This window comes from Chelonoidis abingdonii, chromosome 16 (assembly GCF_003597395.2).
Source record: "Chelonoidis abingdonii isolate Lonesome George chromosome 16, CheloAbing_2.0, whole genome shotgun sequence".
Taxonomy (NCBI): Eukaryota; Metazoa; Chordata; order Testudines; family Testudinidae; genus Chelonoidis; species Chelonoidis abingdonii.
In genome coordinates this window covers 14,894,918-14,910,362 of record NC_133784.1, presented here as the reverse complement: position 1 = coordinate 14,910,362, position 15,445 = coordinate 14,894,918, and the positions used below count along the sequence as shown (strand labels likewise).

Here is a 15,445-nt window from a genome sequence, read left to right as displayed (position 1 = left end):
TGATTCCTGCTAATCTCTTGGCCTCAACAATATCTTGTAGCAATGGTTTCCACAGGTTAATTGCAGGTACTGTAACCATAACATTTCCTTTCATCTGTTTTAAATGTGCTGCTTGGAGTGTTAAATGGGCTCCTCTTTGACTTTTATAAATCAAAGGGAATAAAAAATATAATTTCATCTTCATTGTGTGGTTTTCATGTACAGTGAGATCAAATGGAATATGCAGGGAAGGTGGGCGTGATTTGGCAGCTCTAGTATCTGAACAAATCAAGTGACAAAGGCAATGGGTAAAGTGCATATCAGAAGTTTATTTCTCTGCACAAACAAGTGTAAAGTGAGTGTAAATCAAAAACACAAAAGAAAACTATTTCCATACATATAGAAACCAAACCTGGTTCTCCTTCCATGGTCACCATCCCTCAGGTCCGTCCCCCTCTCTGAGCACTGACAAATTTCTTCCCAGGAGCACAGGGGAACTGCTAGACCGTGCAGAAGGAGGGGAGCAAAATGTAGCTAGGGAACAATCATTGGTTGTACCTGACTAGTGTGTGATAAACAAATGGGAAAACAAAAGGGAGGTGTTCCTACACGTGTCCTTAGTGCAGTGGTGCCTAGGCCAGGGGTGTGTGGAAGTGACAGGGAGATGACACTGCTTACCTTCAGGGCACAGCTAACAACATCTCAGTTGTTATCCATCAAGAGCAGCTACAAACCCCATAGGCCTCTGAAGAGAGGTTTGGGGAGGGGATGGCAATGTCCTCCAGCTATCTAGTCCCAAATACACCTGCTGCGGAGAGAGAGGGGATGCTGAATCCGACTGGAGAACAGACCTGCTCTGCTGCAGGTGATGGGTTATCTTTAGGGCCCTACCAAATTCACGGCTGTGAAAAATGTGTCACGGCCCATGAAATCTGCTCTTCTCCCCTGAAATCTGGTCTTTTGTGTGCTTTTACCCTATACTATACAGATTTCACTGGGGAGACCAATGTTTCTCAAATGGGGGTCCTGCCCAAAAGGGAGTTGCACGGGAGGGTGTCATAAGGTTATTTTAGGGGGATTGTGGTATTGCCACCCTTACTTCTGCTGCCTTCAAAGCTGGGAAGCCAGAGAACGGCATCTGCTGACTGAGGGTCAAGCTCTGCAGGCAGCAGCACAAAAGTAAGGATGGCAATACCATACCATACCACCCTTATTTCTGCGCTGCTGCTGGTGGCGGCTCTGCCTTCAGAGCTGGATTTCTGGACAGCCGCTGCCGCTTTCCAGCTGCCCAGCTCTGAAGGCAGTGACTCTGCCAGCAGCAACGCAGAAGTAAGAGTAGCAATAGTGCAACCCACCACCACTACCGCAACTCCTTTTTGGGTCAGGGCCCTGAAATTACACCACCGTGAAATTTCAATTTTAAATAACTGACATCATGAAATTTACAATTTTTAAAATCCTATGACCATGAAATTGACCAAAATGGACCATGAATTTGGTAAGGCCCTAGTTATCTGCCGGCAGGAGCCCCTGTGCCCTCCTTTGGAAGCCTGTCCTCAGCTTATCTTCACTTTCCCACGGGCACACACAGCTGTTCCCTAGTCTTATTCCTGCTCCTCTATCATCAAGACTCAGGGGAGGGGAGTGAGGAGCAGCTGCTGTGGCCAAAGGCAGCTGCTTCTTCATACCAGACTCATACGCGACATCTCCACCTCATTCAGCCTATTAGCTCAAAGCTTCTACTCAGAGCCACCAACACTAGGCATAAGCAGACTAAGCAATTGCATAGAGCCTGGAGCAGCTCAAGGGGGGGCCCTATTCCCTTTTTTATTATGTGTTGGGGGGGCACAAATATTCCTGCTTAGGGCCTCCAGTGGGCTAGTACTACCTCTGCTGGTGGATGCCACAGTGGGCTCTTCTATTCTGAATCCAGGGAGACCTAAATACCTTTCCTGTCTTGCAATCCCTGTAATTTTGTAACCTACAAACATTCCAGAGAGAGAAGGGAAAACCATGGGGATCTATAAAATGGACCCCTCACTAAGTGTCCAAATGCTCAGTGAGGGTTGGGCCTGTCTCTGCAATATGGTGGTGAGCTAGAACTTTATACAAACTTTCTGCCTAAACAGCTGGTGAATTTTACAATGAAGGTAGGCTCCAGGCAGAAGTCACAGGCGCTGGCCCTCTAAGGGGTCAGGCACCAGCCTTCTGCGAAAAACTCCACTGCGGAGAATGAGCCAACCCAGATCTGCCTAGGGCTGGTTAATGGGATAATTAGCTGAGTGGTCATTAATTTGTGAATGGGGCACTCCTAACCCTTGCAGGCCACAGTGTCCAGGTAATAATTAACTACCATCCAGTTACTCATCCCATTAACCATCCCCAGGTGGATCTGGGTTGGCTCATTCTCCTTAGCAGAGCTTGTCACAGGGAGGCTGGTGCCTGGCCCTTCAGAGGGCCTCCCATGTGACAGTGAGCTGCCCTACTTTTGGCAAGTGGTCATGAGAGGGGTAACTGGCTTCTTCAGAGTAGTTATGGGATAGAGCCATGAACCACTCCTCCCCACTTCCTGTTCTAGCTGGGGGAGTTTTTTCCCTGGTCTGGTGTGAGGTAGTGAAAGAACAGCAGTAAGTTCCCAGCTGCAGTCCTGGGAGGAGGCTCACGTTAGTTGCACTGAATCCTACCTCATGCTAAAAATGCACCTCTTGTATTCTGTTTTGTGACACCCCTGGGTCTCTCCTGCATAGATGCTGGCAATAGTGGCAGAAGCCAGCAATGGTGCAGGCGGGCACTGTGTAGACTTCTTCCCAGTACCAGGTACAGCTCAGCTGATTCATGCATCTCAATCCTGACTCACACCTCATGTCTATTGTAGCCCTCAGTCCTGGCCTGCAGCTTCCGCTGCTCCAGTCCTGGTCCTTGCCTGAACACAGGTGGACAACAGTGGGGTCAGGATGTGATGTGAACTGATGTCAGCAAAACGCAAGGTTGAGAGCCATCTGAGACTTCTCTAACTTGGTTCTGGATGCCAATTTGACTCCAGGTTTCTAGGGGTGAAATCCCATATCCAATGCACAACCCTCACCCTCCCTGTTCTCACCTCTTACTCTCACATTAGTACATTTCTCCATATTAGGACTCAAACTAGGTCAGATTAAATCACCATTACTCCTAGTTTCAGATACTCCCTCTTCCTGAGACCCTCATGTGCTGAACTGGAGCTCCTGACACAGTCACTCCCTGAGAACACGCCCAGTCTCCTCTGGGTAATTCTCTGACAGCCAGTGGTATTAGAGCAACCACTTTATTTTCTAAGGGTCTGTCTTCACTAGGGAATTAACTCAAGCTTTTCACAGCCCCATCCTCATGCCTGTCCACAGACAAAACTCTAGCTGTTATCTGAGTTTAATGGTGCTTCCCACCGGGGCTAATTAACTCATCATGGGTCTATAAACTAAAGTCCAGGTCAGGCTTTCACTTGGGCTGGTAACCCACCCACTTTTCAGTGTGGATCAAACCATCTGAGTGCTGATAGTCCTCCAGCACCTTCCCCCAATTCCTCCTGTGTGCCCAGAAGGAGAGACAAGCTCTCCTCAAATGCTCTGGGAAACAATTACACAGGAGCTTAGGTTACTGCCGTACAGAAGGCCATGAGCTATGGCCCTTCAAGCCCTAACAACACATATGGGAGAGTGAAGTACCAGTGAGGACACTAACTCAGGTAGGGCCTCACAGCATGGCTGCTCACACCCAGCCAAGGCTAATATTGGGGGCTCTGACTCTGGTGCAAATCACCTGAGCTGCACCATGGCTCATTAATGAAGGGACCTTTGGAAAGTTTCCCTCAGCTCTGCTGGTGACTGCTGGGCTGGTGAGTGAAGGCTGGAGAGCCCACCACTGCCTCCAGTCCTGTTGCTTCTGCCTCAGAGCTCCCAGTGGAACATGCACTACAAGTTCTGGGCCTGGGACACAGTGGCCCAGCTGAATTGGAGCGAATGTGAATGGAGCTGGCATGAGAATATGTTTATTTTTCTTTGATTTTGTGCCATCTAACCCAATGATAGAGCTGCTTCTCATTGTGTTAAGTTCCCCGACTCTCTCTGTCCCAGCAGACCATTGGGATGAGGTACCAGAAAGCTCCAGAACCACGTACCAATGGGGCACGCAGAAGCTCTAGTCTCTCATTGCAAAGGGACCTACGTCATAGGGCCTGGCCACACTGGGCTTGAGACTATGTGTAGAAAGCGAGTTTGGGTTTGGTTTAAGTGCTGTTCCAGCCAAACTGTTTTCAGACCCAGTTTGGTCAGACAGTGGAAACGGGGCTGTTCTGTGCTCTCTTCTGAGCTCACTTCTCTGCCTGAACCAAACCCAGTTTTGCTGACCCAAAGCTTTAGATCAGTCTCCTTTAATCTCGAATCAGAACTCAAAGAAAGGAGCATGGCTGCTGACTTGGAGACAGCTTACAGCCTGGGCTAGGGGTTCATAGCTTAGGCCTGGTCTACACTTAACACATATGTTAACATAGCTGAGGCACTCACCGGTGTGAAAAATCCAGACTCCTGAGCACCATAGCTATGGCAGCCTAACCTCTGGTAAAGATGGAAGAATGCTTCTGTCAACCTAGCTACCGTTGCTTGGAGAGGCTCCTACTGCAATGGAAAACCCCCTTCCACTGTGGTAGTCTGTATCTATCCAATGAGGTTACAGTGGCATGACTACAGGGCTGTAGCTGGGCCACTGTAGTACAGTCATGGCCCTAGTCTCAGAATCTCACTCCTTGGAGGTCATCGGGTAGGATAGGGGGAAGGAGGATAGGGCTGTGAATTCAGTGGTGGTGGCCCTACTCCCACTCCTTTGGCATCAGCAGCGTGCATGCTTTCTCCTGTCTGCAGAATCAGGCTAGGAAAGCAGCTGAAACAAGAGGGAGGGGGCAAGGTTGAAGAGAAGGAAGGCAGAATGCAGGAAATGTGCAGCCCAAAGCTCAGCACGCACTCACCCCCCATGGCCCTTGCTGATATCCTGCATGGCTGCCTGGGGGAGGGAAGTGCTCCCTTGTCACATGTCCTTGGTGTAGGGAAGGGTCTACGCACAGCTCAGGTGTCTGAGGCCATCCTGCCCTAAACCCAGTTATGAAAGGAATGACTAATCACCTATCCTCAGTGCCAGTGGAGGAGGTGAGTGGCTGATGCTTTCCAGGGGATTTTAGGCTATTCTGTAACTATCAAACCCTCTGGGGAAGCTCTAACTGGGTTAATGTGACTCCTCATGCACTACTCTTCTTCTCCCCATTGCCTCCAGCTGGGCTGGGTCAGCCCATGTGAGGGGCCGACCTCCTCAGCTGAGCAAAGAGTCCTCAAGGGAACTTCACATTGCTCATTGCCTCCACTCCAGCAGCCAAAACACCTGCCAGAGCGGAGACTGACCCAAAAAGTCAGCTCCAACTCCATTACAAGCTAGCCCTGCACAGCATTCTCCCACAGAACCATCTCTCCCATATACAGCATCTGAACTACACAGTCAGTAGCTGGGCCTCACTTTGCTCTTCTGGCTTCCCAGGAAACCCCTCCTTCCCTCTCACATTCCCCCAGACTTACCACAGGCCCACATTGACCTTTCAGCCCTCCAAGCTACCCTCTGCTTCTTGGAGCCAGCTGGGATCACCTCCTTGGGTGAAGGGCTCCAGGAAGCTGGAATTCCCAGGGTGGGACCCCGTGGCTTCTCAAACACATCCCTGGCTGCTGGAAGAGCATGAGCACTCCATGGCTGTCCTGAGCAGGGCGAGCAGAGGTTCTGTGACTCTGAGTAGATGCCCAGATCCCCTTCCTGTCCCAGTGTCCCCTAAAGTACCTGCTGCTCCCCTGCAGAGGCAGGCCTGGGGAACACTGTCTCATTTCTCACTTCACTGGGGTGGGGTCAACCCTGGATTATAGTCATGTCTCCGCCACTCACTTCCCATGTGAGGCTGGGTGGGATCCTTCTGCACGCCGTGCCTTGTTGTCTGCAGCGATGGGATGGCAACTGCCTTATTGGGGCACTGAAAGGGTTAACAGAGGCCTGTTTCTAAAGCCCATTGGAGATGAAAAGTGCTACCCACCCCTTAGCATGACAGTCTGCCTCTCCCATTCCCCCATTTTGGGTTTCATTGCCATGGAGATGTGGGCAGAAGCAGGCTGGAGACTATCGCCCTGTCTCTGCTTTCCTCCTGAGTCCTCTGACTCTAGTTACAGCTGGGAAAGCACGTATTGATGCTGCCAGGCTGAAAACAAAGGGGGATGGGGGACCGTGAAGGGAGTCCCCTGTCCTTTCTGCCTTTTGCTTCACACACCTCAATTTATTGAGCTCACTTTAAAGAAAACCCAAGGAAACTATCTTGGTCGGACACCCAGTCGTGCCCATGGGGGAAGGGGTAGAGGAGACAGCTACTGGTTCACTGGTGCCCAGAGCCTGGCCTCCACACATGCGCCTGCATCCCAGTTTTGGCTGCTGAGAACCTGGGTCTAGCTACCTGGAACCCGGAGGAGGAGGCTGGGTGTGGGGGAGTCCCTTGGCCCACCTGACTGAGCTCTGGGGAGCTTTGGTACAGCTTTGGGGCCTGGCTGGGACCGGCCTGGAAAGGGGCAGGGGTGGAGGGTGCGGAGGAAGTCATGTCCGTCTTCCACACTGGCTCATCCAGTGTGGTGGCGGAGCGGGGAGTGAGGACTGTGGGTCCCAGGCTGCTCGAAGTGGCCATGGGAGCAGGTGTGGAGAACCGCCGGATCTCGTAGGTCCTGGTTGTTTTCACAGGTACCTGCTTGGCTGGGGTGAAAGACAAGCTGGACTGCTGGGATGGCTGGGGTGGAGGATTCTGTGTGTCAGTGCTTGGGGGCTCCCCAAAACAGAACATGGCCGACTTTAGCTGGTAGGGTTGGTGGCGCATGAAATCAATGGCCTTGATCCCCGATTTCTGGCTGGGTGCCTTTTTCACTTTGCACTCTGCTTTGCTAGCCTGAGACTTGCTTGCTGCCAGGGGGTAGAAGGGGGAATGCAAGGGGTTGTAAGCTATTGGGGGTGGGGCACGGATGTTGGATGAATACTTCCATGATGATGGTAGAGAAGGAGTGGGTGAGGGGGCCCTGGGCTTGGAGCCTGGCTTCGGTGCTGCCTCCACCACAAACTTGTCCATGCGGCTCTGTCGCTTGGCGAAAAGCTCTGCTCCTTTGCCCTTCAGCTGTGGCATGTCATGGGCACCATTTACTAGTCCGGCAGAGGCACCTTGCTGCTGAGGCTTAGGAGCCACTGGGGGAGGGGCCTTGAACTTGCGGCCTGAGGACTGCATGAAGTTGCAGGCCTCGGCTCCTAGGCTGAGGAAGTCTTCCTCAGGCCCAGACTCAAAGCCTGCCCCTGGGTGATCGCCTTTGGGTTTCTCATCCAGATTCTGCACCAGAGACAGAAGCTCGGGGTTAGGGGAATTTTTCTTCTTCTCTTCTATGGTATTGAACATGGGCTTCTTGCTGCCCCGCCGGCGAGCCTCCTGCAAGATGCCAGTTCGGGGGGCTGGCACTGCAATCCGCTGCTCCCTGGATGTTAAGGGCTCAGAAGCAGGTCGTGGAGTAGCTGGGGAGACAACAGGATATGGCTGGCTTGGTAGCAGAGAGCTGCTCACCATGCTGGGTTGCTGCAGCGCTGGGCTGATATACAAGGAGGAAGAAGATGTCCCTCGTGGTTGAGGTGTTGCTGTAGCCCCTGCTGGCTTAGAGGGAGTGGTTAGAACTATGGAAGCTGTGGAGGTCATGGCTGGGTTTGCGAGTGTCTTAGTCTCAGGAGAACTTCTGCCTGTGGCTGGCTGTGGTACCCCTGGTGGTGTTGGCCTGCCTGGTGCTGGAATATACAGAGATGTTGAGGAGCTTGCTGGACCATTGTGTGCCATCACTGGTGCAGTGGGAGGTGGCACAGGAGTTCCTGGTGAGAAAGGTGGAGCAGCGGTGCTCTGCCCCCCAAGACTGCCACCACTTTTCTTGGGAGCCAAAGGCCTGAAGATGACAGAGGAAGTCACAGGACGCTGCCCCAAAAAGCCAGGAGTGAAGGGCCGTGCGGATCTGTTGAAGAGGCCCTCTGTGCCTGGAGGTGGCTGAGCACTTCCTCCAATGCTGCCCAGTGGAGACTGGACCTGAGCAGAGGTAGATGATGGCAGCTTGCTGGATAACTGCACTGCTTCCACATGGATACTCAGTGGAGCCGTGTTGGCCTTCTGTGGAGTAGGCACTTCTCCATTCATCACACTCTGCACTGGCACAACACCTGGCGATGGCTGATGGCTCTCTGGCTTCTGAGCTGGGGCTTTCTCCACCATATACTGACCAGCCCTCTCCCTCTGCTGCTCAAATAACCGTGCTCCTCTGCCGGAGGCTTCACTCAGACCCTGCTGCGTCTGCCCCTGCTGCTGCTCAGACTCCAGCTTGGGCTTTTCAATGGCCAGGTAAGTGTTGTCCCAGTCCGAGTGGTTGGTTAAGCTTCGGGCATCTGAGAAACCTTCCTCATCAAATTCTGACTCACTGGTTGGGAAGACACCATCCTCCTCCTCATAACAGCGGTCCTCGTCGACGCTCCCAAAGCTGACCAGAGTGTACTTCTTAGCTCTCTGCCTGCGCTTCTTGAACATCAGCACGCCCTTGGAGTGGGGGTTCGGCGCATCCGTCAGTAGGGACGCAATCGTCCTACATTTGGTTTTGGCTTCTTTCACATTCTTCTCCTGTGTGCTCTCACTGCGGTGCAGCTCTGCAAGGGACAAAAGGAGGCAAGTTCAGGGCTCCGTAGAGGACTGGGCTTACAAAGCTTTGGCAACAACTGGACTGAGTGTTTCTGGTGTCCATACAATGAGAGTCACTCCCACCTCACCCCTGACCAGAATGTTAGGGAAAAATGACTTGAACATGATGAAAATTGCAGCCCTCTCTTTTTCCATGGACATACCGTGGGATGGGCTTCCCCACCTACTGCCAGGGACCCTCACCTTCCAGCCAGCCAGCCAGCCTGTGGCAGGGGTCAGAGATGGCTCAGTCTCTGTTACCTGCTCAGACCCAGTGCTTTCTCTCAACAGAGATGGCCAAGGGTCTGACTGAATGTCCTGGGGGGTTGTGTTGTGGATTTGTGTCCGCAGAAAATTGTTCCTGTTACTCATCAGGACATTTCAACCTGCACTTTGCAATTTGCACCAGGGTGGAGCAGCTTGTGATCACCTCTGGGAAGCCCTACTGGGAGGGCTGGCCAGAGACATGTCCCTCCCTTTTCAGAGCCCTGCTTCCTGGGAGAAGCGGGAACAAGCAGTCCCAGTGCTCCCCAGAATGCAGCAACTACTAGGGTGAGCAGGCCCCGCCCAGGTGTGCAAGGGCAGGAAAGCGTCTTGCTTCCCCCTCCCTAGCCCCATGTGAGCTGTCTGTGAACTGGGCTGGACAGTGTCAGTGCTGAGTGCTATGGCAATATTGTGTGCACACTTTCACTGCCCCCTGAAAGGTGCGATAAGGACAGTACAAAACCTACAGCCGTGACAGCAATGTTTCACGCTCTCCCATAACCTCTTGCCTGTGCCCAGCCGGGACAGAGTCACTATGCACTTGAACAGGAATCCCAGCTGCCTGCCCTTCAGAACTGGTCAGCCAGGCCAGAAAGAATCCTTTTGCACAGGCTCTCTTGTGGCCTTCACTGCTGGAAAAGCCAACACCTGTCAGGGTCTTGGCCGAAAAACACAGGCTAATCATTTTCCACCATCTCTGCCAGCCTGCTGACCAGCAAAGCCCATGGGATGGGACAGTGTGTTCTCTACCCAGTGTGCAAAATGAGGGGAGAGCTCTGGAAGGGTCAAGGGTGAACCCAAGGGCAGCTGTGAGAAGAGTTCATAGGCGCAACGAAAGACTTGGACTCTGAAACCAACAGAAACCTGAAAGAAAAAATAACCTCCAAGTGATTTCTCATTCCTTTTTCTTGCTCCTGACCCTTTCCACTGGGGGAAAAGATCTTTCCCTGCTTCTCATCTGTCCTGCATCCCTTTTACAGCAGCTTCTGTGCTTCGAGCAGCACCAGGAGAGAGGACAAAGATGCTCTCAGTAAGCTTCCACTGCACAGCGCCTTCCCCTGTCCTTTGAGCCCCAGCATTCCTGCAGCAGAGACACAACACGCAGTCCTGCTAAGGCGACCCCCACGGGATCTAGTGGGGCGGGGGATAGGAGAGAGCACCAATGTACTGCTGAGGAAAGTTGCTAGTTCTCCCCAGGACGTGAACTGCGCAGCCCACAGATCTCACCTTGGGCCACTTTATCCCAGGGCATTGTTGCAACAAGGAAGAACAGCTGTGGCCAAGTTAGCCCACAATGGGGAGGGGCAGCAGTGAGCACACAGCTACCTAACCATGATACTAGTGAGTCCTCTTGGGCCCTCTGTATCACCCCTGGGGCCGTAGTTTCCCTCTCCCCCTTCCTGCCCTCAAGCAGTCCATCTGCAAAGGTCACAAAGATGTAGCATAGGTCATTTGGTCCCTGCAGCTCCCCGTCACCCCATTCAGGAATATCATCCACTCCCATCCCAGGCTTTTAAAACAGTCTCTGGAATGTCAGAGGGGTTGTGATGTTAGGAAGCTTTCAATAAATTCAATGAAAGTCCTCTCACCAGGCTTTGCCTGGAGCCATTTCATAACAAACATCATGGCTCCAGGCTAGCTACAGCGAGGTAGCTCCAGACAGAGATCCAACAAGGAAAAAGTCAGCAACTTCTCACTCCATACACAAGAGCCAGCCCTCTCCCCTCGCATCTAGAGGGCTGGAAATAATGAGCAAAACTGCCCATGTGCTAACAGCAAAAGAATGGGTGCCACTTTTGCACTGACATGTGCTGAGCTAGGAACCCTCCCCCCCACTCTTACAGAATGGGTCAGTTCAGCATCATTGACTCAAGATTCATAGTTCACATCCTTTCACTGTGTCTTTGTGCTCCCCTGGTTTTGCCCTTCTGGAGTCAGCTGCGGGGGAGTGGAGCCACAGGGCTACAGTCACAACTCAGTTTTCTCTCAGGAAATGAGTCCATCTCAAGCACACAGTAAGGGAGAGCAGTGAGATTTCCCTCACAGAGCAGACCCCCACTGGCTAGTCTCAGTCACTCACCCCTTCAGAGGAACCCTGCCTGGCTCAAGTTCTGGTTCCAAACCTGTTGAGGCTAAAAGCAGTGCCCCAGAGGTGAAGCCAGCCTCACTGTCCAGAGACATTCGCCCTGTGGGCTGTGAGGGGGGAGACTTCTGGCATTGGCAAGCCGTGGCTAAGGAGTGGTGCCTTCAAATGCTAAGGGCTGTGCAGGCACAGGTGGCAGCAGAGCATCGTGAAGGGTCTTAGCTCTGGAGTTTGGGGCTTGCAAGCCCCTACTAGGGGAGGCTTAAAGGCAGTCAGGGTGTGATTCCACCAACACTGGGCCCTGCCTCAGTAACAATATCCAGATGCAGCTCCCTACCAGTCACAAGTTTGCCCCCAGCATCTTGCATTGTTCCAAGATTCCAGCCTCCTTGGCGTTCATTAGAACTAGACTCCCTGTGCTTTGAGGTTCCTTGGACCTTCACAGATGATTGCTAAGCCCATTCCTGACACCCTGGCTTCCTGCCCATCCCCCAGTTCCTACTCCCCAGCTCACCAGTATAAAGCACTTTATTCCTTGCACTTTAATTCCCTTCCCCACCCCCGGCACAATGTTCAAAGTATTCAAGTCACAAAGGCCAACAGCAATTTGAGACAAACGGGAAAGGGAAATGCTCTTCTGGCAGCATGTTAAAGTTTGGCTAGGAGAGCAGAGGAAGGAAGGAAGTCTGTACCTGCATAGGGCTGATCCAAGCTCTTGAAAGCAGCGTCCAGGCCTGGAGACTTGGGCATGTCACAAAGTCCATTTAACTCACAGCTCTCCATAGAGAGAGAGGCAGAGCAGCTCCCGGCTGGAGCAGAACCAAAACTCTCAAGCGTCCAAGCCCTTTGCTATCAGCTCCACAAGCCTTTTAAAGCCTCTCTTTTGTCTCTTGGGCATCTCTACCAAAAGCCATGAGGTCATGATCTCTATTTTTATCCTCTGTGCTTCATCACTGGGCAGTGTGATGGACATTGTCACCTGTCACTTAAACACTCTCCCTCTCCTCTTTCCTCCCTGTGTAGCCTGGGTTTAAAAATAAGAAAATATGCTGGCTACCAGCAATCTTGTGCAGTGCAAGAGTCAGAGAATGAACAGTGTTTCCAGCCCCTCGTTGTGAAGCATTTAGAGCTAAAGTACTAATTTCTTTCCATACCCTTGGGTTGCTGCTGTCTCCTGTCCCACTGGGGGAAGCAGGAGAAATGCACACAAAAAGGAGGGGGTCCATTCAGCACAAACATTCAGGAACCATGCAGTTCTCAGATCAAGACAAGGAGGAAGAGCTATGGGGGGAGAGATTCTCTCTTCCTGTGTGTATCACTTTTATTCTATACCCTAGGAGACCCAATCCAGGACAGGGACTCAGGGCTGCATTGACAGAGGTGTGTCAGGGTTACTGAGTGCCTATACTTTCATGGTTGAGTTGAGTATGGGAGACCCACAACTGGACTGCAGAGGATGTTACCTAAGGGCTAAGGTGTGTTGACACATTCATGTGAAGGTCTGAGGAATGGTACTAGAAGACCGGCACTAGATGCATAGACTGGGATGTATTGGCAGAGCTGTGTGGACGCCCAGCACTGGAGAGAGGAGTGGGGAGGCAAGACAGAATTGTGTTAGAATGATGTGAGGACCTGGGAATGAGTAGTGATGGTGGGGCACGGAGTGATTTGCGGGGAAGAGCTGGAGTTTGTTTTCAAACTTCTGTGGTGGAGGCTTGCACAGCACCTCATTACACTGTGTCTAGCTGAGTTTGTACCAACAGCTCATCTTGACTGTGAGCAATAGTCACTCTCAATTACCCTCCCAACTTTTTAAAAGTGTCCTTTACCAGGTGATCCTCCCTTTGCAGCAATCAGAGATTTAGAAACACAGTGCCCCATGAGTCAGGCAACTCCTCTCTAGGGTGAGCATATTTAGAGTAGAGGCCAGCCAGTGAAGGTCTGACAGTGCCCCTGAAATCCAATAGTCACTGCCTTACTGCAGTGAATGGGAGTTCAGCAGGTAATATCCCTGAAGAACAGATCTGCTCTTGCACGTATGGGCTCTCAGAGTATGAGACAACAAAAGAGTTTAATCATCTTCCATTATGAATATTTATAAATTCAGGAATAAGATACCTTAGGGAAAAGTCCTATAGAATCTAGTAGAACATGGTAACCTTTTAAAATTATTTTAAAACAACCCACGGGTGTCTATAGCGGGAATATCACTCTCTAATAACAAGCAGTTTAAAAATTCAAACAAGCGGTTTAAAAATTCTACAGGAAGGATATAATTCCACTAAATTCTATAGGTATTGAGGGTAATTTCTATAGAAACCTTTTAGTTAATTTCTATAGAATGCTGATTTGTCCCTATTACATTCTGTAGAAATAATCCATAAGGAGTAATTTATGCAATTAGGCACTGATCCTAGAAAAACTCATTCACAGGTTTATCTTTACTACCATGAAATCAGTGGAACTACTCATTGTAGGAAAGTTAAGCATATACAGAAATTATTGCAGGATCAGGACTTAAGAACAAAAACAAGTGAATACACAAATTAGCTGAGCCACTCACATACCTAATACTGAGGGCTCTTTTGTTTGCTACACAACAATTAGGCTTAGTGGGAGCTTTTATTAATAAAGACCCAAGCCCTAAGAAGCATTATGAAGCACTCTCTATAGAAGAAGGAATGTAACTGCTAAGATCATCAATGGGAATATAGTCCTATGTGATTAAATAATTATGGAATGCTGCTCTTTCAAATGGTGTCACCTGAAATTCTATTTTTCCAGGTATTTCTGTTCCAGAAGGTCATTTTTCCTTAGCTGATGTTACAGATAACTCAGTCAGTCATTAGAGCAGTGGTCCCCAGCCTTTTTGGCTGGCGGGCGCCAGCCGAAGGACCACTATGGCGGTGAAGCACCTGCCGAAATGCCGCCGAATTTCGGCAGCGACGCCTCTTGATGATGTCACTTGTCGATGACAAAGGCATCACCAAGAGGCGTCCCAGCCGAAATTCAGGAGTGACGCCTCTCAATGACATCACTTGTCCGCGACAAGCATCATCATCGAGAGGCGTCCCTGCCAAAATGCTGCTATGGCATTTCGGCAGGTGGTCTCCCGGGGGCCAGGATGTGGGAGCATTAAGATGGCTTGGGCACTGCGTTGGGGACCCCTGCGTTAGAGGCTATGGAAACTTCATGTTCTTTATATTTGAAGTCCTTTCAGCTTATCACCCCACAACTAGTGTTGGAGTTGCAAACAATACATTTATAAATAATTAATATATTATTTTCTTTAAATTAATGGCATAACTCTTGGGACAAAAAAAGCCCTTTCCTCATTCCTGGGAATTGGAATACAACCATCACCTCTGAAAGGTGGTTTACTGATGTAAGCTCCCATTCAGCATTTAAACACATGCTTAACTTTATGTTTGTGCTTAGGTCCATCTCTATTCAGAAAAGCACTTACTCGTACTGAAGTCGTACTTAAGCACATGTTTAAAATTCAATCTATACTTAAGTATTTTGCTGAAGCTGGTCCTTAATACTCTCAGGAGTCAAGATTTTCAAAAGTGACTAGTGATTTTTGGGAGCCCAATTTAAGACACCAGTTTAACGAGCCTTGATTTTCAGGGACAAGGTCCTCAACCCTTTCTGCAAATCAGGCTTCTTTAAAGTATAGCCCAAGTTACTACTTACTTTGGAAACTCTTGGCTATGAAGACTTGAAACATGGCTGACCTTCTGCTGCAGTAATAGTTAAGAGTTTTACCAAGGAGAGAGGAGCGAAGGCATCTCCACTTTTTGCAAAGTCATGTGAGACTTGCTGTTTCCTCCTGGAGCCCTGAACAATCTAAGGGAGAGGCTGTTCCCTCAGGCAAGTTCCCTTCCATCAGAAAGTGCTCATCTGGATGGGTTGGATGGCAAAGTGTTTCTCAGGCAGATGTACTCAGGAAAACTGGATGTGTAGCCAGTGTTGCCTCTCTAACACCTCATTCTCAGTGTCACCTGTGTAGCATTCTGGGACAAGGCTACAATTGGGGAAACTTTCTTCTTGCAAAGTTCATAGCTGCTTTGGCTCACTGGAGCAGCACAAAACAGCGAGGGCATACCAGTGAGTCTGGCTTTTTAATTTTTTATATTCTCATTGTTTGCAGTGTTGTTAGAGCCATGCCCCCAAGATATTAGAAAGACAAGGTGGGTGAAGGTAGTGATCAATGGCTCCATGTCTAGTTGGCAACCCATTTAAAGTGGAGTGCCCCAAGAGTTGGTCTTGGGGCAGGTTTTGTTCAAAATCTTCATTAATGATCTGGAGGATGCCATGGACTGCACTCTCAG

At 50.4% G+C, this 15,445-nt stretch overlaps 2 protein-coding genes across 2 annotated transcripts in view; one reads left to right on the top strand and one right to left on the bottom strand.

Annotated features, from left to right (window-relative positions):
* Positions 1-15,445, top strand: part of SEC24C (SEC24 homolog C, COPII coat complex component) — a 647,635-nt gene that overhangs the window by 507,396 nt on the left and 124,794 nt on the right. The window lies entirely within an intron of this gene.
* SYNPO2L (synaptopodin 2 like) overlaps positions 5,263-15,445 on the bottom strand; it is a 59,530-nt gene continuing 49,347 nt past the window's right edge. The window contains exon 4 of the mRNA XM_032768719.2: positions 5,263-8,733. Within this exon, the coding sequence (XP_032624610.1) occupies positions 6,407-8,733 (2,327 nt within the window). The 3' untranslated portion in view covers positions 5,263-6,406. The remainder of the gene's footprint in view (positions 8,734-15,445) is intronic.